This window comes from Amborella trichopoda, chromosome 3 (genome assembly GCF_054954075.1).
Source record: "Amborella trichopoda isolate Santa Cruz 75 chromosome 3, AtrichopodaSantaCruz75HAP2 v2.0, whole genome shotgun sequence".
NCBI lineage: Eukaryota > Viridiplantae > Streptophyta > Magnoliopsida > Amborellales > Amborellaceae > Amborella > Amborella trichopoda.
The window spans coordinates 54435925-54461106 of NC_142338.1; the positions used below are offsets into that span (position 1 = coordinate 54435925).

Here is a 25182-nt window from a genome sequence, read left to right on the forward strand (position 1 = left end):
TAATGGTCAGCATGTTTTACCATAATTCCTATTTTAAATTTTTTTTTTTTTTTTTTTTTAAATCTCCCCCATCTATAAATAAGTTTTTTTCACATCCATTTGTCCTATATTTTTTTAAAGCTTATTTGGAATTTTTAGTTTTATTTAGTCTTATTTTACTTTCTTATGTTCATTTAATTTTTTCATTTTTTTTTTTTTTTCATTTTTTCTTGGGCTTTTTTGCTTTTATATGACTTGCGCAAGTCCATTTAGACTAGCACAAGTTGTTCAACGAGACCCAGTGCTCTGAGGATTGGATTGGTGCTTGAATCAACGAAATAGCTCGTCCAATCAAAACCGGTTAAACCGATGGTCAGACCAATCAATTTTTTTTTCAAAATAAAAAATTACAAAATTTACTAAATTATAAAAAATCTAAAAAAAAAGTAGAAATACATTAGGTCAAACCGATGAAAAGTTGAAATTAACATTAGGTAAAACCGATGAAAAGTAGAAATACATTAGGTAAAACCGATAAAAAAGAGTTTGGTGTTTCAAACATTAATTGACTACAACATGAAAAACCAAGCAAAATTTTACTCATTTTAAATAAAACCTCATTAAATATTGTTTTGTTTAGCCAAAGTTGCTAAATTTTGACCAATATTTTAAAAATTAACATAAAAAGGGAATATATTTTACTCCATTTTATATGAACTATTACACAAAGATGTTATGTTTGAAATAAATTTTGTTCCCAAAATTATATAGAGAGACTTAATACATCATCATGACAAAAGGAATAGATCTAACTCAAATTTTAATAAGCTGTTAGAATAAAAATATAAAAAAGAAAAAATTTGACAAATTCTATACTTCTATTTTTTGAAAAAGGAAATAACGATATATTTATTTTATTAGAATTTTTTGGTGCAATAATTGGGTAATAAAAAGTTATCGTGTGATCAAAACAAACAATATGGAAAGAAATAATAAAATCTTGTAAATATTTGGCAAGAAATTTTTTAAAAAATAATCAAGGTCAAACAGAACTGGCAAAATCAGTGATCAATCTGTCAAATGCCCTCATTTACCCGTTCGGTGTAAATTCAAGTTTAGGCCTTCCCTCGGACTGGAGAAGTTTGCCGTCAAAAGGTTCTACCAGTTGGACCGCCAGTCCGTTCAATTTTATAAACTTTGAATGGCTGAGTACCTTTGCTGAGACAAGTTTCTGAACTTTATATGTTGAACTTTGTCATTCTAAATGATGGCAAACTTTGTTATCTTTGGTTCATATATTCTAAAGCAGTAGAAATGGAGATCAAATATTAACCTAATTCAGTTAAACAGAAATTTTGGTCCCCAATGAAAATTGATCGTGCAGCTGAGGGAGCCAAATGGTTTAGAAGATCGGGTTATATATACCCTATTCAGAGAGAAAATGGTTTAGAATTGCAAGTTATAGTGATATCCAAAAATTACCTCCGTTAAGGACATCCTATATTATATTGCGATTGATATTGATAAATTTTCTAAGTTAATTACAATACCTTTTTAAGTCAAACAAAATTAGGACTCTTTAGTTATATCTTTAGTTTGAGTAACATTCTCCCTACCTCATACAGTTGGTTCTCACTTATAAAAGAGGATGGGGAGTGTGTGAAATTAATGTAAGGTTAATTTTCTCAAATCTTTTTTAAGTTGAGGAGGGCGAAGAGTCGTCCTAGATCTATTTGGATCCCACTGCCTAGTGGTTCCTTCAAGTTGAATTTTGATGGATGCTCCTTCGGCAATCCAAGTCTGGTAGGTATTGGCAGAGTTGTTAGAGATTATAATTGTAGTTTTTGTTTTTCCGGTCTCGGTGGAGTAGCTACGGCTGAGATGGCATCATTATAAAAAGGCTTAAAGCTCATGCCTAAAAGATTAGCAGATAATTTTTTGTTTAATTGAAGGAGATTCTGTAAACACAAGTTTGTGATGTAAGTTAGAGCAAAGGGTGTCATGGCAACTTCTTCAGGTCCGGTTAGATCTTGCTTCTATTATGCAGGTGTCTTTTCACCATATTTTTAGGGAAGGGAATAAGAAAGGGGTAATGCTCAATGCTTTGGTTGTTGCTGATGATGTAATTTCCATTTTACAACCTCAATTTTGATTAATAAAATTTTCGAATATTGTCAAAAAAAAGTTTGAGATACATGTGACATTATGGGATTTTTGTCTAGCATGAGATTCATAATCTTATATATTTAGAATAAGAGAAAAAATAATTTGATGTCCTATTTGGGGTTACCATATAGGAAATGTAGCTTCTTCAACAGAGAGAAATGTAGGGGCCTCCTGTGCATGAGAGATAAGGCCACTTCTTAGAGAGAAGTGAACTTCTTATATAAAAATACTCTACAATGGTGCCTCTTGAAGAATGAGAGGTTGTTTTTTTGTACAATGGTGTTCTTGTAGAGATTTCAAGTGGTTCTTCCTTGAGAAGAAATATCTATTGCTCTCAAGCTTTTATTCATGAATAGTGGTGTAGCTATACAATAGAGATGAGAGATCAATGGATCATGTCGGTCAAGAGAGCGGGTTTAAAATGGTTGCTCAATTTGGTCTTGTCGAGGGTTAGAGAGATAATTCTGTAACTCATAATATGTGATGTAACTCTTTTCGGTACAATGGTTTTTAGTTTCCCATGCTCATGCATTTTGCCCTGAACCAAGTAAATCTATGATAGCATATATTTTATGTTTTATTTTCTGTATTATGGTTTGTACCCATTAATTTTATTTCTATCCGGTTAAGTACAAGATCCTAGTGGATTCAACTTTCGGGGTTCCTGCTTCCGCATCTAAGAAGTTTCTTAAATCCTAACAAAAAGCTCGGAGGTTGACTTTAGGGGTGGAACGAGGGCAAAATGAAAATAACATTGGTTACTAGATGAAGGAGTTAACCGGCAAAAGGTGAATTCATTCTCGAGATTGGGTTTTAATCGGAGGGCTAAGAACTAAAATCACATGTGTATCCAAAATAATCCGGATCGTTCCAATTTTTTATGTTTCTTTTCAAACATTTTTTTTAAATGACTATTGGAAATAGTGTAGCATGAACAACAAACGTAGTAAACCACCGTAGAGATTCTTACAAATCTGGTTATAGGTGACGGATATTTGTGATAATACATTGTCTTCTTTTCAGCATGTTTATCGGGATGCTAATTCAGTAGTGGAGAGACTCGCTAAGTTTGACAAGAGTTTAAAAGGTGCTTTTGATTTATGATGAGTTAATTAATATATAGTTCCGTTATAAATCTTTATTTCAAATGTCGTCAAAAGAAAAAATATAGCATAAATTTTGATGAATTGTGGAAACATATGGCTCCATTTTCTATATTTTTTTGAAGTTATTTTGGAATTTAGATCTTTTAAAAAAAGAAACTCGTTTCAAACAGGATTTTGCTAACTACAATTAAATCTGCCCCCTTATTGCCATTGGTCTAATCAAAGTCTACTTGAATGGATGCTTCACCTTAAATTGAACTTATTGACTTGTCAAGCATTAATCACAAAGCAATTTCCTATAAAAAGTTGCCTATAGGTTTCAAAATTGTTCAAAATGATACGATCCAATGATGGCGGCCTTAGCCCTAGTTGCACGCAAGCCTTGGCCTCAAAATGATTGTCTCCATGCTCACTTTTTCACAGTAATATTGCATCACCTACAAAGGTTTTGCACAATGAAACAACAACACGTGGCTTTAGCCCAATATTAATATTTTAATATTATAGAAGTACAACATGTCATATCTAGGGGTGGCAATATGTTGGGTCTGCTTGGACCCGGACTTGGATCCAGACCCCAATGTATTTGAGTCCAAGTTTTGGACTCGGAGCTGACAAAAGTTGGACCCATACCTGTACCTATTGGGTCTCGGTTCTGGTTGGATCTATTGCCACCCTGACTATGAGCTTCCTATTTTGTAGCCTACAATGGTGAACAATAGAGAACTAATTTTTGAGGGGTGGGCGATTAGAGAAAGAAAGAGGCATTCGAGATCCAGAGAGAGAGCTATGTCTCCAAGAAACTGAGAGAGGGAGAATTGAAGAGAGGGAGGATGACGATGGGGTTTGGCCGTTTGGGGAACTAGAGAAAGATGAAAAGTATTGAAACAATTTTAGGGTTGGGGCTCTGGCCTTTGAGTAAACTAAAAATTTTGATCTGGGTATCCATTGGGTCGGGTATAGCTGGACCTGTGACAATCTGGATTTCTTTTATTAGACTCGGACCCTACCCACGGGTAAAAAACTCGGACCCATATCTGTATCTGTGTCGGGTATACCCGGCAGGTATGGGTTAGATCCGGGTTGCCACCCCTAGCCATATTTAGTTCCCTAACTAAAAGGGAAACGATCCAAAATCTAAATGGGAACCGTTTTTCTACAAGAAATAGGTCTCTCAATATTCGGGAGTTTAAAAGAAGCATCATCACAATGGTTATATCCAAATGAATCTCTATTCCCTTTAAGAGGAAACCTTGCATCTTATGCACAATAGGTCATGCCCCTCTCTCTCTAGAGTAACCACCATTCCTATATAGTGACCCAAATAGAGCACACAAATTATCTGCAGATGCGAGAGCATCGAAAAACTGACTTGCTCTCTAACTAAAAAAGTAAACAATTCAAAATCTCAATGAGAACTGCTTCTCTACAAGAAACCAACTTATCACTCTACAAGAGTCGTCATAAGGTACCATCAAAGTTTCTTTTCATAAGAAGCTCTATTCGCAAAGAAAAAATTACATATTATGTACAGGAGGCTCTGCCCCCCTCTTTTTAAAGGAACCAATATTCAAATGGGGCACACAAATTCTCTGCACTTTCATCACGACTTTTATATGATTAAGAATCTATACTAAATAAAAAACCTCCTATATATTTTACATATATCTCAAAAGACCAAAAGATATATCCAAGAGTCCTAATCCTTTTTTGATTTCTCTTTCATTTTGGAAACTTATAAATATTAACCTCAATTCCACGTAACATGAGATTTTATTATGTGGGTGATTTTGGATAGCACCAAATCCAACCTGCTTGAGGGTTGGTCTGTATCTGGAGGCTAGTAATTCCATATACAAAAAACCCTAGAATAGAGTCTTGATTTATTATGTTTTTAACAATTACTTTATTAAATACAGCCCATCATGAGTTGCGAAATGCTCAAATCAAATAAGAGGGAATCAAAATAAGACGCACAGTTTTAAATCTTGCATCTAGATTTCTAATTCGGTTCGGCGAATCGGCGATCCCATTTTAGGGGTCAGTTTTGACTTCTGACTGGTTTTTTGACAACAAAACTGGCTGTGTCATGGGGCGAACTAGCCGGTTCGTGATATATCACAGGAACCAGTTTGCCCCCATGATTCTCGATCTGAATCAGCCAATTCGGATCCAAATCAGCATTTTTCTAAACCTCGATCAGACCCTTGCCGAGTCCAAGTATGATTCCAATTTTTGAAGCACCGGTTTATATTTGTGGCAACACTTTCAAGAATGTGGCAAAGTAGTACCTAAACTTAAACTGAACGAAAATTACCTTATGCATATGCAAAATTTTACCTTTTAGAAGTGTAGTATGTTTGAAGATCTTACAAGCAAAAAAATATTATTAAAACTAAAAAAATTCGATGCAATCCCTTTAGTTTTCTTTCCCTTTTCGTAGTTAATTTATGATAACAAAGTTTTCTGGAAATTCGCTGAGAAATTGGAACAATTTAAACCTTGGATGGAGGTCAATATGCATGGGCGATGGCTTGGGCAAATCCACGTATCTCGTAATAGAATTACTCTTCTTTGAGTAGTAAATGACTAAAAGGAAAAGTTTGTACTTTACTAAATTCAAAATATTCAAATATATATCCCCAATGTTTGAGGTGTGCATTGCTTTTATGATATCAAAATAGGAAATTTATCAAAAGGGAAAGTATAGTATGTGACCATTTACCTTTAGTACAATGTGAGACATTAATTTTGACCGTTGGATGTGAAATTGGTTGGTTACAATTATTCCATTGACCAAGCTCAAACTTCAAAAGAAATTTTCTCGAACTTTATGACACATCCAAGCTATCAAACCTCACATTGGATGGTTGTAAGTAATCGTGACCACTTTATATCAAAAGTAAATGGTCTCATTGTATACAATCCCAAAAATAACAATGAGAGATGTACCATTTAATGCTTTACACACTTGTTATTATTCCAACTCATAATCATGTGTATCTTGATGGGTATTTTGAAATTAAATCAATCAATATGGGTAAAATGTTAAAGAATTTATCTCTCATAGGTATTTTGATAAGTTTCCTGAAAAATCAGATGCTTTATGTAAACCTTTTTTTTGTATTAAATCTCTTCTTAATATAAAAGTATGACCCCTTGATCTATTTTTAATAATTAAGAAAAATTATCAAAATACCTATAAGAGATGAACTATTTAACATTTTATCAGTGTGGATTGATTTGATTTCAATGAACCCACCAAAATGCTCATGATGATGAGTTGGAATAGTGACAAGTGTGTAAAATGTTATATAATGTATCTCTCTTAGATATTTTGATAAAAGTTTTATTAAAATATAATAAAACATTACGAATAACTATCACTATTTTCATTACAATGGAATTGATGGCTATTATTTTGGGAAAAAAAAGCTCTTCATTGCAATTTGCAAAAATGTAATAAAATACTAGTTAAATATATCCATGTTACTTCTTATGTTTCACTTTTTTCTTTGGGATTATATACAATGAGATCATTTATCTTTGGTAAAGGGATATCACAATTATTTGCGACCATCCAATGTGAAAACTGATAGCTTGAATGTGTCACAAAGTTTGAAAAAAATTCATTTGAACTTTGAGATTGGTCAATGAAATAAATGCCGCCACCTAATTTCACATCCAATGATCAAGATTAATTGTGACCACCTTGTAACAAAGGTAAATGCTCTCATTATATGTTGGGTGGCCATGGACACCTCAAATATTTCTCTCATTATCTTAAAGTCTATGTTTATCACTAAAATAGGCAGGTTTTTTAAAGAGAGAAATTGTCGTTATCTAACGGGTGGAAATAACCACCCACATCCTAGGATTACTGGGCTACGTTTATCAGTGTTTTAAAAAAAAAGTCGAATGTTAGAGAACAACCTCCTCCATCTTCTATAACTAGGTCTTTCATGGCCATGGAGAGACACACACAGAGAAGCTTGAGTTCTTATTGTTCTGGAAAATCCTCCACTCTAGCTTGAGTTCTTATTGTTTTGGAAAACCCTCCACTCTACGATCCTCAGTCTTACGATACTGCCCCTAATCCTGGGAGTTTTGGGTCCATCTCTTCCCTCATATTCCAACATTGGTTTCTCAAAGCCTAGTTGCAGCGGAAGTGTGGTGGGCCCATAACCCACAGTTTCAGGTTCCTACTCTTCAATTCTTGGAGGAAACCATCATCGATTAATTTTTGTTTTCATCATCGGCTAATCGATTATTTGGTTTCCTGTGAGTTTGTATTTTATTTATTTATCGTCATGCTCCATCTTATTTGACAAAACATTAAAAAAAAAAAAATTGTTACCTGTGGCTTGCCATAACCCCGACCTTTTTTTTCTGTAATTTATTTTGCATCGAAATGCCACCCTCTTAAATTTCAACGTTGTTCAATCGAAGCATAAAGTTTTCTTTTTTTGTTCTCTCTCCTAAGCAGACCTCCTATTTCGTTTAAATTATATTCGCTTTTGCTCTCTGTAAACATCTTTCTTGTTCCAGGGTCATACCAATTCAACTACAACTTCTTTAGAACACCTTCTCCCATTATTATTATTTTCTCTCCATTACGCGTTTTATAAAAGGTGCGAGCGATTTTTTTTTTCTTTTGTATTCATAATTGTGCGCCCCTCTCATCTTTTAAAGAAAATTTGCTTAGTTAGCAAGTAGGTCCAATAATGGTTTTGCAATTGAAACCAATGACATCTTGAAGTTGTGTACTGTAGCTGAAATTTTTAGAGAGAGAGACAAAGATATAACTGCCACTAGAAATAAGTGTGAACTAGCAAGTAGATCAGTGCTTTTACAATAAATCTGAACTAGCAAGTAGATTAGTGCTTTTGCAATAGAAACCAGGGACCACTTGAACTTTTAGTCTGTTGTAATTTTAGATAGAAAGATTGAGCTATTGCTGGAATTTTAGAGAGTCAAAACTCTTGAATTTTTAGAGAGAGGCACATAATTGTTGCTAGAATTTTCAAGGGAGAGAGAGAAAGAGACATATAACTACAGGTGATAATTAATTTATTTAATTTTGCTGTTACATTTTTTTTTATATGCTTGGACTATAATTTAGGGGTTTTTTCTACATATTCTATTTACATAATAATTGTCAGTGCTTAGCATAATTATCATATGCTTTGGTTTCTTTAAGTGAGAAAATTTCATGATCCTGATTTTATGGTTTGATTTTATGGTCTGATTTTTTGTGATTGAATTCTATATTTTGTTGAGAATAACACATATTGCTTATTCTAAACAATTACATTAGGATCTCTCACATTGATGTAAACTGTTAAGCTTTATAGAGAAAGAACTTATATAAAGTTCTTTGCTGCTTTATTTTTATTTATGCTCTTGCATCACACAAGTACACAAAATAAAGTGTTTTAAGAGTTTTTTTCATAAAGGTTGCAGCCAATTGAGAGTCAGTAACTTATTGATTTGACTAGCAGACGACCTTGTTCTTAAACACAATTGAATTTTTGAACCTTTAGGTATTATCAAAAATTTAAAATGGTATCTAAGCTAGTCATGTCAGAACTATCCAAACTTGAAAAATTCAATAAAACCAATTTTTCTATTGGGAAAGGAAAAATTGGATATATTCTCTTCCAATATAGGGTAGATTATATCCTAGATACAAAACCACCAGATTGAGAGCCTAATGCCAATGGTCAAGCCAGAAAATGACTTGAAAAATGGTTAGAAGATGATAAAGTAGCTTGGACTAATATGTTGAGTTTAACGAAAGATGATTTAATTAAAGTTTTTGACGACCACACTACATCTCAAAATATGATGGGTGCCCTATTTGAAAAATATGGGACCACTTCTGATATCCATGTGCAATTGTTATTAGAAAAATATAATTTTTGTAGAATGAAAGAATCGGACTCCGTAACCGAGCATATCAATAAAATGACAGTGCTCGCAAATGAGCTTGCTACGACCCGGAATCCAGTCCTTGACTGTATGCAAGTGTCCATCATCCTTAACAGTCTCCCTCCATCTTAGGAGCCCGTTGTAATTGCATTGAATCATTATACACAAAGAATAACCATATTAAATCTTCCAATGCATCTCAGTATTGAACTTGAGAGAAGAATGATGAAGAAGTCTAATGAGTTATATTTTGCCCAAAGTTCATCTTCTTAGATTCTCATGAAACCTTACAATAATCAAAAAAATAATAGGCATAAGGGAAAGGAGAGAAATTTTAAAAATCAAAAGAATAAGGTTGAGAAGACATGTTTCTATTGTAAGGAAATTGGGCATATCAAGTTTAATTATTTTAAGCTGACAAATAAAAATAGGAACCATAAAGACAACCTTGTTCGAAATAATAAAAAATAAATAAAAGGCTTGATTTGCGTAATTCTAGAATCGATAGTTGCCGACCATAACCTGAGAAATTGGTGGGTTGACTTAGTCTTCACTAGACATGTCTCGAGGACCAAGGACGGATTCACAGAGTTTAAGAAGATTGTAGCCGGTAACTAGCAGATTTATATGGAAAATGACACCTACTGTGATGTACTAGGTGCTGGTACTTTCATACTGTGTTTATCAAGAGGAACAAATATCTTATTGACTGATACATTGTATGCACCTAATTTGATGTGTAATTCGATTTTTGTCCCTAGGCTAGATGATAAAGGTTATAAACTAAGGTTCAGGTTTGGTCGGGTCACCATTGGGAAGCATTCTAGAGCATTGGTGCATGGTACTAAAGTTGACAATTTGTACCGACAGAATATTAATGAAAGTTCATCTTTTTTTTATTATTCTGATGCCTCTTTTGATGCTTTTGCTTGTATAGATGATTCATATTTATGACACTTAATATTAGGAGATATCAATAAAGACAAAATGAATCAAATGGTTAAAAGATGCTTGTTCTCTAATTTAGGAGAAATTGTGTTCAAAATATGCGAACCATGTATTTCTAGAAAATTAACTAAGAAACATTTCCCTAAAGGGAAAAGATCTACTGAACTACTTAGTATTGTTCAATCTGATTTATGTGGCCCATTAAATGTAAAAACACATAAAGGTATAGAATATTTCATAACATTTATAGATGATTATTCATGTTATGGATATATATACCTAATTAATAAGAAATCAGGTGCATTATAAACCTTTAAAGAATATAAAGTTGAGATAGAAAATCAGTTAGGTAGACATATTAAAATTCTTCGAACAGATAGGGGAAGTGAATATTACTCAGCCTTATTTACTGAATTTTGTAAGGATGATGATATAATTCACCAAACAAACATGTCATATACACCACAACAAAATCATATAGCTGAAAGGAGAAATATAACCCTAATGGACATGGTTAGGTCCATGATGAGTCATTCAAATTTATTACCTCATTTTTTGGGTGAGGCTTATAACATTGCAATGTATATTATTAATCGTGTCCCAACTAAATCTATAGACTTGACCCCATATGAATTGTGGACAGGTAGGAAACTTGAACTTGCTATCTTGAAAGTTTGGGGTTCTTGGGCACATGTGCTTATATCACCACAAAAGAGAGATAAATTATAAAGTAAAATTATAAAATACTCTTAGGCTATTCAAAAAATTCAAAGGAGTATAGATTCTATAGCCATAATACTAGATCATTAGTAGAGAGTCGTTATGCTCATTTATTAAAAAATATAGATGATGAAAATATTTTAAATAAGCTTATTGACTTACATAAAATTGATAAAGATAAGGGTCTGGAAGACCCTGTTTCTCAAACTCCCTCTACATTTGGTGAGAATGATTCAATTGAATCAAGTATACCAGACATGCCTAAAAGAATTAGAGCTCCATTTACGACTTTAAAAAATTTTTATGTATTTATGAATGAAGATAATTATTCTTCAATGAGTGAGAATACAATAGATGAACCTCAAAGCTACAGTGAAGCTATTAGCTCACATGACTCTGCTGAGTGGACTCAAGCCATGAATAATGAACTTGATTCTATTAAAAGAAATCAAATTTGGGAGTTGGTTGACCTCCCCAAATATAGAAAAACTATTGGTTGCAAATACGTCATAAAGAAAAAGCTTAATGCAAATGGATCCATGGATAAATATAAAACTAAGTTGGTAGCTAAAAGATTTAGCCAAAGGGCATGTATGGATTATGTAGAGACTTATTCTACTGTAGCAAAATTTTCATTTATTAGAATCATCCTAGCATTAGTTGCATATTATGATCTAGAATTATTTCAGTTGGATGTCAAGACAACTTTATTAAATGGAGAATATATATATATATATATATATATATATATATATATATATATATATATATATATATATATATATATATATATATGAAACAACCAGAAGGGTATGTAATTAAATGCCAAAAAGATAAAGTATACAAGCTTAAAAAATCTTTATATGGTCTGAAATATTCTTCTAGAAAAAAAGACATGAGTAACTATACCAAATCATGGCTAAGTTCTTATTTTGAGATGAAAGATATGGGAGAAGCCTCATATGTACTAGGTATTAAGATAACAAGAGATAGACGTTCGAGACTTCTATGTTTATATCAAGAAAATTATTTAGAAAGTATTTTAAAGAGATTTAAAATGGAAAATTGCAAGCCCATAGATACACCAGTTTGTAAAGGCTTAAAATTGTCAAAAAAAAATGTCCATTAAATGATAGTGACAAAGTTGAAATGGAAAGCATTCAATTTGCTCAAGCTGTAGGATGCATAAATTATGCCATGTTGTGTGCAAAACCTTATTTGAGTCATGCATATGGTTTTGTTAGTAGATTTCAGAGTAATCTTGAAATGGCTCATTGGCAAAAGCAGTAAAAATGATACTCAGATATATTCAGAAAACTAAAAATATCAAATGTGCTTCTAAGTTGACAACTTAGAGGTTACTGAGTACTCTGATACATATTTTGTAAGAGACCCAGATGATAGAAAATCAACCTCAGGATTTGTATTCTTCTTTGGAGGTGGATGTGTTTCTTGGTCTATCAAGAAACAAGGTTGTATAGCTCGGTATACTATGGAAGCCGAGTATATTGCTTGTAGCATTACTACAACTTATGCCGTCTGGATTAAATGTTTCATAAATGATTTGACGCTGCATATAGCCGACATACCTGTTAAATTTTTTTGTGATAATCAAGCTGCTATTTCATCAATTAGAAATAGAGCTTATAATTCCAAGGGTAAGTACATTAAAATTGATTATCATTACATTGATGAATTATTGAAAAGAATGAAATAACTGTAATTCATTTGCCATCTTTAAATATGATTGCAGACCCTTTGACAAAATGATTGAGTGCATAAATATTATCAAAGCATGTAGCTTTGATGAGACTTAAAAATATTTTTGTCAAGAACTCCCAAAATGGGATATTTTTCTTTGTTGTTTTGATCATAAGAGGAAAAGCCGCATTAACATGAAAAACCCCATGATATAACTTTAGATATTTTTTGTTATGAGATGTATAACCGCACTAACGTGAAAAACTTTATGACAATGATATGCTCATAAATGTTAGATCACTAAATGATATTATTTCAATATACCTGGCCATCATGGCTAAGTGGGAGAATGTTGGCATGTATGGGTAGCCATAGGGCCCTCAAATATTTCTCTCCTTATCTTAAAGTCTATGTTTATCATTAAAATATGTATCTTCTTAGAGAGAGAAAATGATGTTATCTAATAGGTAAAAAATAATCACCCACATCTCAGGATTACAGGGCCACGTTTAGTTTTAAGAAGAAATCTAAAAATTGAAGAACGACCTCCTCCATCCTCTATAACTAGGCCTTTCATGGCCATGGAGAAACACACACAGAGAAGGAGAGACACACAAAAAAGCTTGAGTTTTTATTGTTCTATAAAACCCTTCACTCTGCGATCTTTAGTCTCATGGCACTGCCCCTAATCCTTGAAGTTTTGGGGTCTATCTCATCCCTCATATTCCAACATTATATACTTTCGTTTCTGTTATCCATATAGAATTTATAAACCTTGATACACATTTGAGCATCTCAATTATAATGCGAGAGACAATAATGGACATCGTCTCAGCGTGTGAGATGTCCATTCTAGTGACTGCTTTCTAAGATCCATAAGATCCATTTTAGAGAGGGATTTTGGATTTAAAATTTCCATGTTTATAATCCTAACCATGATCATGAATATGAGAAATAAGATGCTCCTAAAAAAATTCCACTAGAAATAGTTATTTTGGTATTAAAAAATCTTTTGACGGATCATTTTTAACCTTGAGTTGTATGACAATGAAAAACAAAAGATTTCAAATCCTTAAAATAGTGCATCTTACAAAACATCGTCTAGACCATTTATTTTCAACGGTTTGAATTGTTTATAGACATGCTCGATACGCACCATTTAGATTTTATAATCAGGAAAAATAAAATTCCAGTACATAAGACTTTTTGCCACCAAAATTTTATCTTCTATGTGGTTTAGAAATTTGCCCTACTTTGATCGCGCGTTTGATGGAAGGAAGTGGTTTTGGAGCTTTGCACATGTTCTGTGTTTGATAAAAAAAATAGACGTTAACTAGGAAACTTCACTTTACTGTTTATTTTCCCCTGTGTAAAAAACAAGTTGAGATCAAAAGGTCGGAAGTTGGGAAGATTTTATAAAACTTCACCGCCAGTAAAAGTTGTGCCTAGGCTCTTGTTCTTCTTCTGTTATTCGCCAGCCGCTAAGCCACCCCTCTCTTCGCGCCACACCACGCCACGCCACGCCACGCCACGCCGCTCAGCCAGACCCCTCTCTGCTCCCTAGGGTTTGCTCATCTCGTTTATTTGTCACCAGTTTATTTCACCAGCTGCGGGGAAAAAGGTCTGAACCTCGATCTCATCAGCCCCTTTTCTGTGTAACGCCCCCTCTCTCTCTCTCTCTAAGGGCTTTTACCCTTTCCTATAGAAAAAGTGGATGCCAAAAAACGCAGATTATGCATTCACTGTTTTCAATTCGAGGGATTGCTTGTAAATCGGTTCTGTAATTCTTCTGAATTGATTTAAAATAAAGGCTGATTGATCGTTAGGGCCCTGTATATCTCATTTTTTGGGGGTAATTTGGTTGGGTTTAATGGAATGTGGTGGTGTTGGTGAAGAAGAAGAAAATAAGAGTATTGTTGCAGGCGATGCATCCGATGCCACAGAATTGGCAACCCCACCACCAAAATGCCGTTTCTCTCTCTTCACCCATCAACTATCTCCAAGGTGAATCCTTTCTTTTTCTTTTTTATTTTATTTTTTTCTTTCTTCTCACTAGGTCTACTTTTACCGTAAATTGGATGATTGCTCTTGCAATCATTGTTTGAGTACTGAATTGGATATCCTTTTGCCCCATGATAATTTTTCCATTATTTGGCATTGCATGGTTAAATTTTGAGAATTTGCTTGTTTCATATTGTTTTCTCATTTTCTTAAAAGATTTTCTCAAACGAACCATCAACCCTTCTGATTTTCCACTCTTAAATTTGTAGATAAAGCTCTTACAACACGGTTTGCATGCTTATATTGAAATAGCATGTCACATTCTTTGCCTTTTGTTTATTGGTTTGCCAAAAAACGACTTGGTTCAGTCTTATATTTGGTTCATGGGAGCAGTTATTAAGCAGATATTGATTCATGGAAGAATTCTATGATTTATATTGAAAATGGATTATCTCTGATTTCTTACAAACTCGATACTTCTTGTAGAGCGTGGTTTGCATGCTCCTCTTGGCATGGTCTTGTTCATTGCATGTTTATTTAATTTTGAAAAAAATAGATTCAATTTCAGTTTCACATTTGCGGTAAAGAGTTATTCGCTCTCTCTCTCAATACAACGGACTTTAATTTCAATTGATATTTTATCTCAAAAAATAAAATTAATAAAAATTAATAAAAAATATCTAAGCCTCAACTTTTACTTTATATATCTTACCTATCACTTTTACTGCTAATAAACTTACTTAACATTCGAGATGAGGTTATCAAACATAGAAACCAATGGTTTTTTAACTTCCCAAACAGGTTATCAAGAAACTTCTTAAGTAATTTTTAATTTACAGTTTATGAGAAACTTCCAATTTGCAATTCATGAACTTGCTTCTAGTTATCAAACAGACCCTGTTTGATCACAGCTAACATACCACAAAAGTAAAAAAAAAAAAGAAGCAATTTGCTGCCTTCTAATAAAAATTACACAGAGAGTTTATATTTTATATTTTATATTTATTTAATATTAATATAAAATTTAAAGTATAGATGTATTTTTATAGGATGAGTTTTCATAAAATCTAGGCTTTACGAAAATAAAATAAAACCTCACCTCAAATCCTCTTTCAAAAAGCACTTTCGGCAACGAAAATGTCCTTCATGGTTCTAAAATCAATTTTCAATATTGACAATAAAATTTGAAAATTACTATAACCATATGTCTAAAGTTTATTTATTTATTTTTTTTTTACAACCGTAATGTTCAAGCCAAGCCAAGATAATTTGATGTAAAGGTTTTTTAATGCTTGAATTACAATTTTCAATGAGTTGTGAAATGAAGCTGCAGCCCAATCAAATCATTTTCCTTTTGTCTTTTCAAAGTGGGTCATGCATACTTTCTCATAAACTTTTTCCTTCGCATGTTCACGACCAAAGGTCTTTTGGATCCCTTCAACAGGCTTTCTCCACCATTAGAAATAGAAAAAAAAAGTAGGATAATTATTAAAAGGCATAAGCATAAAAACATATTGAAAACGAACTGTTTATTATGATCTACCGTACGACCTAGGTGATCCACCACTAAAGACATGGCCGCAAGACACAGAAAAAGCAGTAGGAATAAGTAATAGGAACGGGATAATATCAGATTTGTTTATGCATAATACCCAACTGGGGCATTCCACCGTCCGATCTCATGGAAAACGGTGCAGATGTACCATCATTCATCTCTCCCGTGCATCTCTATAGCGAACGGCTGATGCCCGGCCTAAGTACTGTACACCACTACCCATAATGCGTACTCAAGGGAAAATCTTGAAATCGTGGTTCACCACTGTGAACCCGCCATCCACAGCCAGGTTGTGGCCACTCACAAAAGCGGCCTCATCCGAGGCCAAGAACAGTACGGCCTCGGCAACATGCTCGCTTCTGAGCACAACCCCCTTCAGGTTTGAAAGCTGGGCACAGAGGTCCTCTATGTCTCCAGTGTCCCCCTCGAACCCGTTGTCCCTGAGAGCAAGAGAGAGCAACGGTGTGGCCACGCCGTAGGGGGACACACAATTCACCCTTATCCCATGCTTCCCCAGCTCACTGCAAGTGCTGCGCACCAGCCCCAACACGGCGTGCTTCGTCAGGCAGTAATCGTGGGGTGAGACGCCCCCGACGGCCGCCGCGATGCTCGTGGTACATACGATGCTCCCTCTGACACCACCATCTACCATTGCCTTGCCCGCGTGTTTCAATGCAGCCGCCATGCCACGCACATTGACGCTGTATAGGAGGTCCATGCCTTTGAGGTCGAGGTCCATGATGCTGGTGGTGCGGCCGATGATGCCGGCGTTGCTGAACATCACATCGAGGCAGCCATATGTCTGGACAGTCCATTCGACCACGGCCTTCACTTGGTCCTCGTCCGTGACGTCGCAGTGCTTGAAGGCCGCGCGATCACCAATGGAGGCCGCAACCTGCTCGCCAAGCTGGTCTTGGACATCGGCGATCACAACAGCACGGGCTCCGTGCTCTGCAAATAAGCGTGCGGTCGCCTCGCCTATCCCGCTCGCCCCGCCTGTGATGATGGCTGCCTTCCCTTCCAACCTGCACAAGCCATTACCATAATTTAGACATGGGGACTGAAAAAAAATTTGGGGATTGAACTAAAAAAAATCGGAGAATAGCTATGGTTTTGTGCTGCAACGCTGCTACCTCTTCTTTGGGGTAGATTCTCGGGCCATTTTTACCTCGGAGAGAGAAACGGTGCAAGACGGAAGAATATGTGGAGGTGGGTTTATTTATGGACCCCGATTCTATGCGACGAAGCCCGCATATGTAGAAATGCGAGCTTCTTAATAAACCTATTTTTTAGATGGATTTTAAAGACATGTAATCGAGATCACGAATATGAATAAATAAATAACAAAAACTAATAATTCTAATAAGAAAACATTTAGACCTTTAATTTTCATTGTTTTTAGATGGAACACCCACTTGCATCTCGCATCTATCTTTGAGATGCACTCTCCGGACCGCATAACATAGGTAAAAATGCGGTCCAGGAAATAATTGACCTTTAGCAATTGAAAATTAAAATAAAATTTTGACCTTTTTGTCTTTCCATTTGTCTTGGCTTTAGGTCACTTTTTCTGGTGTCCATATGCTTTCTCACCTTTTTCTAGGGCACCGTTCATTGTATGAGAGCAGGTGAGGATGTATGGGGTCATGGAAGTTGCACGGACGGATGTCGGCAGAGAAGTCAATAACGTGAGCGTGCGTTTATAGCCAAATTCTGGAGACGCTATGTCTAAAAATCGAGTGAAGGGACGGACCCACGTTGCTATCCCATAATGCTTAAGGGGTTTGGTCGTGTAGGTTAACGCTCGTGAAAATCAAAATTTGTTTCTTGGATTCCAATTATATAAGATTTGTGTGTTGTTGGGGCTGATCAGGATCAATCTGGGACAAGTTCTTATTAGATTTTGCATTTTGGGTTTCATAAAAATTGTGGACTACAAACTACGATACACTAAGCTAGCACGGTCCCTGGAGTTCAAAGTTACAATTTTTGGAAATTTTAGAATTTAGGAATTAAAGAAGTTAGTCAATTTTAAATTGGGTGTCTACAAATATCTTTGTTTATCCCACTTGAAGAATAAATGGGCAACAAAGAAATAGACACCTGCGACAGCTCTAAGTTTTCTCCCTTAATACCAAATGATTAAAGGGCATAAAAGTCCACTCCATCAACTAGGGAATTTTCGTCGACACGAGCTTTACTTAGGACGTTTCTTCATGTTGGCGATCATCTAAAAATGTTTCTTTGGCCATGCCACTTGATATTAGGCTTTCAGTTTCTCAATTTTGGGTCTCTCAATTTTTTACTTTGGTTACTTCTCCTTAATTCCCTTTTCCCCTTTTTTTATGAGATTTGTTTGGGAAATGCTTCTTTTACTAGGAATGTTTTCCTAAAGATTTTCAGATCATTTGCAAGACTTTTGAGAAGGCAGAAACACAGTTACGTCACGTATTGACTTTCGAACTCCTCCGTTTTATAAAACATCGCATAAATTTTGAAATAGAGAAATTTTGAAAAGAGAACTAAGCTCCAAGTATACGATTTGAGCATAGAAAATTAAAGTTTTGAACTCACAATATACAAAATTCAAAATTTTGAAAAAGATGAGACTTTTTAAAAATAAAACGGGTAGATAGTTTAAGCTCATACAACCATGGTGCCCTCTAAGAAATTTTACATCCTATGAACATCATTGTAGTTTAGCATCATGCCCAGGATGAAACTTCATTGGTTAATATCATGCCTAGGACGTTTCTTTGTGGTTCAACGTTATGCCCACGATGGATCTTCGAAGTTTAAGGTGACGCCTAGGCTGCTTTTGTTTTGTAAAAGATACACCCAATTTTTTATGTCATATGGGGCTGAACAATTTTTAACTTTTGAATATGAGTAAATTTTTTAAAAAAATATTTTGAAAAGGTTTTTAGAGAAGATTTTTGAGAAGTTCTTTCTAAAAATGTAAATCTTACAATTTAACCTCTTGTGACCCTTTTAGGGGACTTGTGCATTATTACAAATTTTGGCTGGGACTTTTAATCATCAAATACTCCATCTTCGAATCTTGGGCTCTCGCACCACAATCCAAAGGAGGGTTCTTTGAAGTCTTCGAATGAACTGGTGTCTTGGTAAAATGCGGGATATTGGCCCTAAATGCTTTCAATTTTCGTGGACTTTGCAATTTTTTTTCATTCGTCAACTACCCTTCTAGAATTTTTTCATTCATCACCTACCCTTTGAAGTTTCCTTTAAGATTACTTGGAAAGTTTCTTTACCGTGACCGATCAAACTAATGTCCCTTCATTTTTTCCACCCACAAATCCATAGAATATTAGTGATATTAGCGAAACTATCACTTCTTGATTTCATCCATTTGACTGTTCGTCTTTTCCACTTATTATTAAAATTAAATCCTCAAAACCTTCCTTGCCGTTCGGGTGAGCTCAATCGCTGGTTACTAAGGTTTCCCATTCCTCCACTACTAAAATATGACCCTTTATTCTTTTTATTTTATTATTATTATTATTATTATTATTTTTAATGTGACAAATGGTTTGCTCCCCTATCAAAATAAGTAAATCCTCACTTTATAATCCATTGAAAATTATAAGTCAAGTATTGAAAAACCTTTATATCGATCATCTTGACTTGAACATTATGGTTGTAAAAAAAAGAAGAAGGATTTCAAGCTAAAAAAATAATGTATATTGTAACAATTATCTGGACCGTCCATGTTCTTTTAAAAGTAAGTATTCACAAATTCACAAGATCTGTATCACTTTTTTTAGTTTCAATTTTTATTGTCGGGGTTGGAAATTGATTTTAGAAGCATCATAGAGATTTCATCCTAAATAATGCTTTCCAGATGAAGATTTGAGATGAGACTTTATTTTATTTTCATGAAACCTATATCTTATAAAAACCTCATCCTCTTTTCGTTTTTGTTTAGTATGACATATGATATCTTTGTCTGCTTACTTTCACATCCACGGGACTTTACGAATACCCTTGCCTAGCATTAGCAAAATCCCTTTTCGATTCCTTTGTGGCTTAATTTCATGGCCATGCACGCCGGACATGGACATGCCTAAAAAATATCTTCTTGGTGATCTCTAAGAAGAGTAAAGAAAAGAAAAATTATGCCCATGCGGTAATATTTTTGTGGTGGTATAGTCCACTTTTTTCTCATATTTTACATGAGGTCCTACTCTCTCGCTTTCGGACAAAAAGTAATCAGGGTACGATGTCCAAAGCTGGTATCGAATGGCATCTAAAATATTCCCTTCTTTGTTTCTATATAACACCGGATGTGAATTATATTCAATCTTTTGCCTTTACCGGTAAAAGAAAAACAACCAAAAGGCTACTGCTATTCTGAATAAGAAAGTATAGGCTCATAATCATCCCTAATCAAATCAACTGATTTGATTTTTCGAGCGTCTGCATTGTTCACACGGAACTTAACTTTGAGACGGAGAAAATTTCCTCAAACTTTGTTCGAAGAATTGTTCAAATCCCGGATTGGTGGGCATGGGACCCAAATTGGCGTGGATTGTAGGATTGGGTATCTAGATTGAGTCTGAACGGTTCGAAATTGCGATCCAAAATATAAAAAATAAATAAAACAAAAAAAAAAAAGTCACTATGAGGTGGGGATGTTAAGGGGATTTTGAGTATGAAGTCTAAGCTTGTAAATGTTACTTATTTGATAATCCAATCTTGCATCCAAACAGGCCCACGGTGTATAAATCCATGAATCCAGAGAAGAGAAACACAGATGAAATGCATCCCAAGCGTGTGAAACTTTGTAGTCTTCATTCTACCATTATTAATCTCACTCAAGTCTAGACCCATATGTCTCATATCTGGACATATTTTCCATGCCCATGGTCTCCTACTTGCTAACAATGTTTGAAGAGATGGGTCCGTAGGGTGGACGGTCTACATGCCCAATCGTTGGATCAAGATCGGTATTCTGAAAAATATCAAGAAGAAAAAAATTTGAAGGAATGGTTGATTTATTTTACCGGAATATATACAGTGAAATTAATTATTTTATTGGTACAAAAAAGGCATAATCATCTCTAACCATTAGATTTGAAATTTGGACACTACAAAAATACAAAAAGTTTGACGAAATTTATTGAGCATTGTGCATAATTAACTATACATCCTTAGCCATTTTATTTCACATTTGATGATTAGGAGTAAGTGTGACTTTTAAAAGTAAATATCTTCGTATTCTGCTTTTTTTTACCCAAATATCTCAAAAATATTATAAAAATTAGAGTAATTAACGTGCGGACCTTAAAATATTAGGTAAAAGACAAAATCCTCTACTTAGAAAAAAATTACAAAAAAGACCTGTCAGTCCTTGTTTTTTTCATTTTTTTTTCAAAATTTCTCATCATTTTGATTATTTCCTTTCTTGTTTTTTCCTTAATAAGGGAGTGCATTAAAGAAAAAACTAAAAAAATAATAAAAAATTCGATATGAAAATCCATATCATTTCGAAAAAAATGATTGGCTGACCTTCTTTATAATTTTCGCTTCGCCTACGAGGATAGCATTTCCTATTTTCTGTAAAATTTTATAGAATTGGACCAATAACGAACTGGGAACACTAGCTGATAAAACGTCCATCAGGGGCCGCCTCTCCAGACTAGGTCTTATATTTGACAAAAATGGCATGATGATCACCTCTCGAGATTCCACCAATAAAACTTGCTCCATATCCGACCCTTGAGCCATCTCTACCATGGCCCTAACCGCAGCAATGACGTCCCTATTGGTGTCACTTGTGTGGTTCTGTGCAGCCACAGTAAGAGCCCAACGCGACCGGTTCGTCTTCAATGGCTTCCAGTTTGCCAATTTGAGCTTAAATGGTGTGGCCATCAAAAGGCACAACGGTGCTGTTCAGCTCACAAAGGAGACCTTCAGTTCGATCGGCCACGCATTTTACCCCCGCCCCCTAAGCTTCGATAGTCATACCTCTTTCAGTACTACTTTTGTTTTTGCCATTGTGCCCCCGGTGCCGGGTGGAGGAGGCAATGGCCTGGCCTTCACCATTGCTCCGTCTCCCCTCCTACTCGGCGGTCAAGCTGGGCAATGGCTTGGTCTTCTCAATAGCACCACTGATGGGAGCTCCTCTAACCATGTTTTTGCTGTAGAATTTGACACAGTAGAGGGCATGAAGGGTGACATAGATAGCAACCATGTCGGAATCGACATCAATAGCCTGGTCTCCATTGCTTCCAAGACCGCTTCCTATTACTCCGAAAACAACCGGAAGCAAGATCTCCTGTTAGACAGTGGGGTGCGAATCCAAGCTTGGGTAGAATACAGCGCTCACGAAAAGAACATCGAAGTTACGATAGCGCCTTTCGGAGTGGCCAGGCCTCATCGGTATTTGATCTCCCACACCCTCGACCTGTCATCGATCCTCTTACCTTCTATGTATGTTGGCTTCTCCTCTGCAACCCTGAAGGCTGAAGCCGAACATTATGTTCTTGGATGGAGCTTTAGCCTGAACATGGAAGCCCAACCTTTAGATCTCTCTCGTCTCCCTTCTGTCCCTAGGCCTCCCGCTCGACCGAAACGAGCACTAGCCATCAAGATAGGGGCATCCATATCTGGAACTTTCCTCCTCCTTGCAATTGCCGCAACGGCGGCGGCATACTTGATTAGGCGGGCAAAGCTCTCTGAAACTCCAGAGGAGTGGGAACGAGACCTCCCGCACAGGTTCGCATACAAGGATCTTTACCTGGCCACCAAAGGCTTCAAGGACCATGAGCTTCTTGGCTCAGGGGGCTTCGGAAAGGTCTACAAAGGCGTGCTTCCAGGCTCCAGGGTTGAGGTTGCGGTCAAGCGAGTCTCAGATAGCTCGAAGCAAGGGGTTAGAGAATTCATTGCATAGGTGGCGTGCCTCGGGCACTTGCGCCACCGGAACCTGGTCCAGCTCCATGGGTGGTGCAAGCGCAAGGATGACCTACTTCTCGTCTATGATTATATGCCCAATGGAAGCCTCGATCGATTGATATTTCATGATGATGATGACGAACACGAAAAGCAGCAGGAGAGAGCAATTCTGGGCTGGAAAGAGAGGTACAGGATATTGCAGGACATTGCGGCTGCCCTATTATACCTCCACGAGGAATGGGAGCAAGTGGTGGTGCATAGAGATGTGAAGGCCAGCAATGTCTTGCTCGACTCTGAGATGAATGGCCGGTTAGGGGACTTCGGTCTGGCGAGGCTATACGAGCAGGGATCGAACCCCCAAACCACTCGCGTAGTGGGCACACTGGGTTACATGGCGCCAGAGCTCACACGCACCTACAAGCCCACAACCGAAGCTGACGTTTATGGGTATGGTGCATTGATGCTAGAGGTGGCATGCGGCCGTAAACCCATGGAGCCCAAGGCTGCAGTTGAAGAAATGATATTGGTAGACCTGGTGCGAGATCTTTACATTGCAGGAAAAATTGTGCAGGCCTCTGATCCAAAGCTTAATGGCTTGTATGTGAAGGAAGAGATGGAGCTGGTGTTGAAGTTAGGCTTGTTATGCTCACACCCTGCGCCGGAGGCTAGGCCTACCATTAGGCAGTTATGGCAAGCTCTAGGTGGCCATGGTTTGTTACTGCAGGAGCTACGATTTGAGCGGGGCGAGGAGGTGGATGTCAAGGAAACCAGCAACTCGAGTTCTTTACAAAGGTGCTCCTTTTCTCATTCATACAGGGTGGAGGCTGGATTCTTTCCAATCTCTTCACCACTCCCGCTTTTGGATCACAAAGGGCATACTGCACGATGCAGTGTTTTCAAAAGTTGCAAGCCACCTTAGAATTGTCCGAGTTAATTCGACGTAGCGGTATCTTATTTTTTATGGCCCCAACTGTAATATTGCCCGTGGTTATTTGTAATTAGGCTTTTCATCGTAGGTATCAACCGATTCGATCGGGAGACTCGAGGTATTCCTGAGTGCATCAACTTTTTTCCCAAAAAATTTTCTTGCTCATTTTACCAGGCTATTCCTCAGGATCAGAATCGACGATCTGCCCCTCGGATCCCCGGGCTGCTTGACCCACAATCCAGTTCTTATTTCTTAAAGTACTGGAAGAATGTAGCTTAGAAAAGTTTAAATTCTTTAAACATTTGACAAATTAACATACTGAAGTTCCTAGAGACTCCTTGCATTTTGTACGAGAGATATGAATAGGTGGAACGTTAGTTCAGAAAGTATTTTAAAGTTTGAACTAAGGTCCATAGGTTATAATCTTAATGGCCACGTTTAGTTATGTGGTCATGAGGGTCATCACCATTGATACAATGGTTCAGATGGTGACTGAGAGAGTAGGACACTATTTCTTCACGGGTTTTGGATGGCAAAATGTATTGTTCAGATTTGCTCGAGCCTCTAGGGTATTGGTAGGTGACCATTTGGAGTCCTCTATGGAATCAGGACTCGGATTTCTCTTAGAGCACTCGTCCGATTCCATGTAGTGAATAGGGTGATTTATGCCCATTCCGTGAATCGGCCAAGCCCTCGAGACTGAGGCGAGTCTCAAGAATCTCATCAATTATCGAGGTGTCTCTTATTCCGCTTTTTGGTCTGAATTTAAAATGTTTCATTCTCTCATTTTTTTTGGTACTACTTTCTCTTAATTTGTTGTATCTTGTCTTCCCTGAATGATCTACAAAATGCCATAAATTGGTCAAAAGAACTAAATCCGGGACTTTTCACCTTTCTTAAACTAGGGCCGGTAATGGCTCGGTCTTATCAGCCTAGCCTTAAAAAACTAGGTCCCGGACTACAAAATGGATCCAAGAAGGTAAACACAACCCAAGGGTTGGGCTGGGCCGCATTTGGGCAATGGTCGGACTGGTTTGGCCCAGGTTGACCCTTTTTTTTTATTTTTGGCCCGGCCTGGCCTGGCCTGACCTTGATAGGGCTGGGACCTGGCTTGGGCCAGGGCTAGCCCTTTGAGGACTAGGGCCGAGCTAGGGTTAGGGCAGGCCCGACCTCGGTTAGTTGCTAGCTCTATTGAAAACCCGATCCATCATTTTTAAGGTTTTAGTTTTGTT

At 36.3% G+C, this 25182-nt stretch overlaps 3 protein-coding genes and 1 long non-coding RNA gene across 4 annotated transcripts; 3 read left to right on the top strand and 1 right to left on the bottom strand.

Moving 5' to 3' along the window:
* The first annotated feature begins 13659 nt into the window (after positions 1 to 13659).
* On the top strand, positions 13660 to 17986 carry LOC148782975 (uncharacterized). Its single transcript, XR_016051736.1, has 2 exons — positions 13660 to 14555; positions 17736 to 17986. It is a non-coding gene; the product is annotated as an uncharacterized LOC148782975 (long non-coding RNA).
* LOC18429383 (short-chain dehydrogenase reductase 3b) lies at positions 16065 to 17300 on the bottom strand. The gene is made up of 2 exons (XM_006838669.4): positions 17241 to 17300; positions 16065 to 17132 (listed from the first exon to the last, which is right to left on the bottom strand). The coding sequence occupies exons 1-2, from the start codon at positions 17267 to 17269 to the stop codon at positions 16340 to 16342; spliced, it is 822 nt and encodes a 273-aa protein (XP_006838732.1). The 5' UTR covers positions 17270 to 17300; the 3' UTR covers positions 16065 to 16339.
* A 3876-nt stretch (positions 17987 to 21862) lies between the features above and the next one.
* On the top strand, positions 21863 to 24282 carry LOC110006818 (L-type lectin-domain containing receptor kinase S.4). The gene has a single exon (XM_020664193.2). The coding sequence runs from the start codon at positions 21863 to 21865 to the stop codon at positions 23018 to 23020; it is 1158 nt and encodes a 385-aa protein (XP_020519852.1). The 3' UTR covers positions 23021 to 24282.
* LOC110006817 (L-type lectin-domain containing receptor kinase SIT2) lies at positions 23114 to 24282 on the top strand. Its single transcript, XM_020664192.2, has one exon. It carries the CDS (start codon positions 23114 to 23116, stop codon positions 23939 to 23941), a length of 828 nt encoding a protein of 275 aa, XP_020519851.1. The 3' UTR covers positions 23942 to 24282.
* Positions 24283 to 25182: the final 900 nt, after the last annotated feature.

Coding starts and splice junctions, on each gene's coding strand:
- LOC110006817 (XM_020664192.2), top strand. CDS start 23,114: ATGCCCAATGGAAGCCTCGATCGATTGATATTTCATGATGATGATGAC.
- LOC18429383 (XM_006838669.4), bottom strand. CDS start 17,269: ATGGCCCGAGAATCTACCCCAAAGAAGAG. Junction 17,133..17,240: donor GAATCTACCCCAAAGAAGAG/GTAGCAGCGTTG, acceptor TGGCTTGTGCAG/GTTGGAAGGGAAGGCAGCCA.
- LOC110006818 (XM_020664193.2), top strand. CDS start 21,863: ATGGCCCTAACCGCAGCAATGACGTCCCTATTGGTGTCACTTGTGTGG.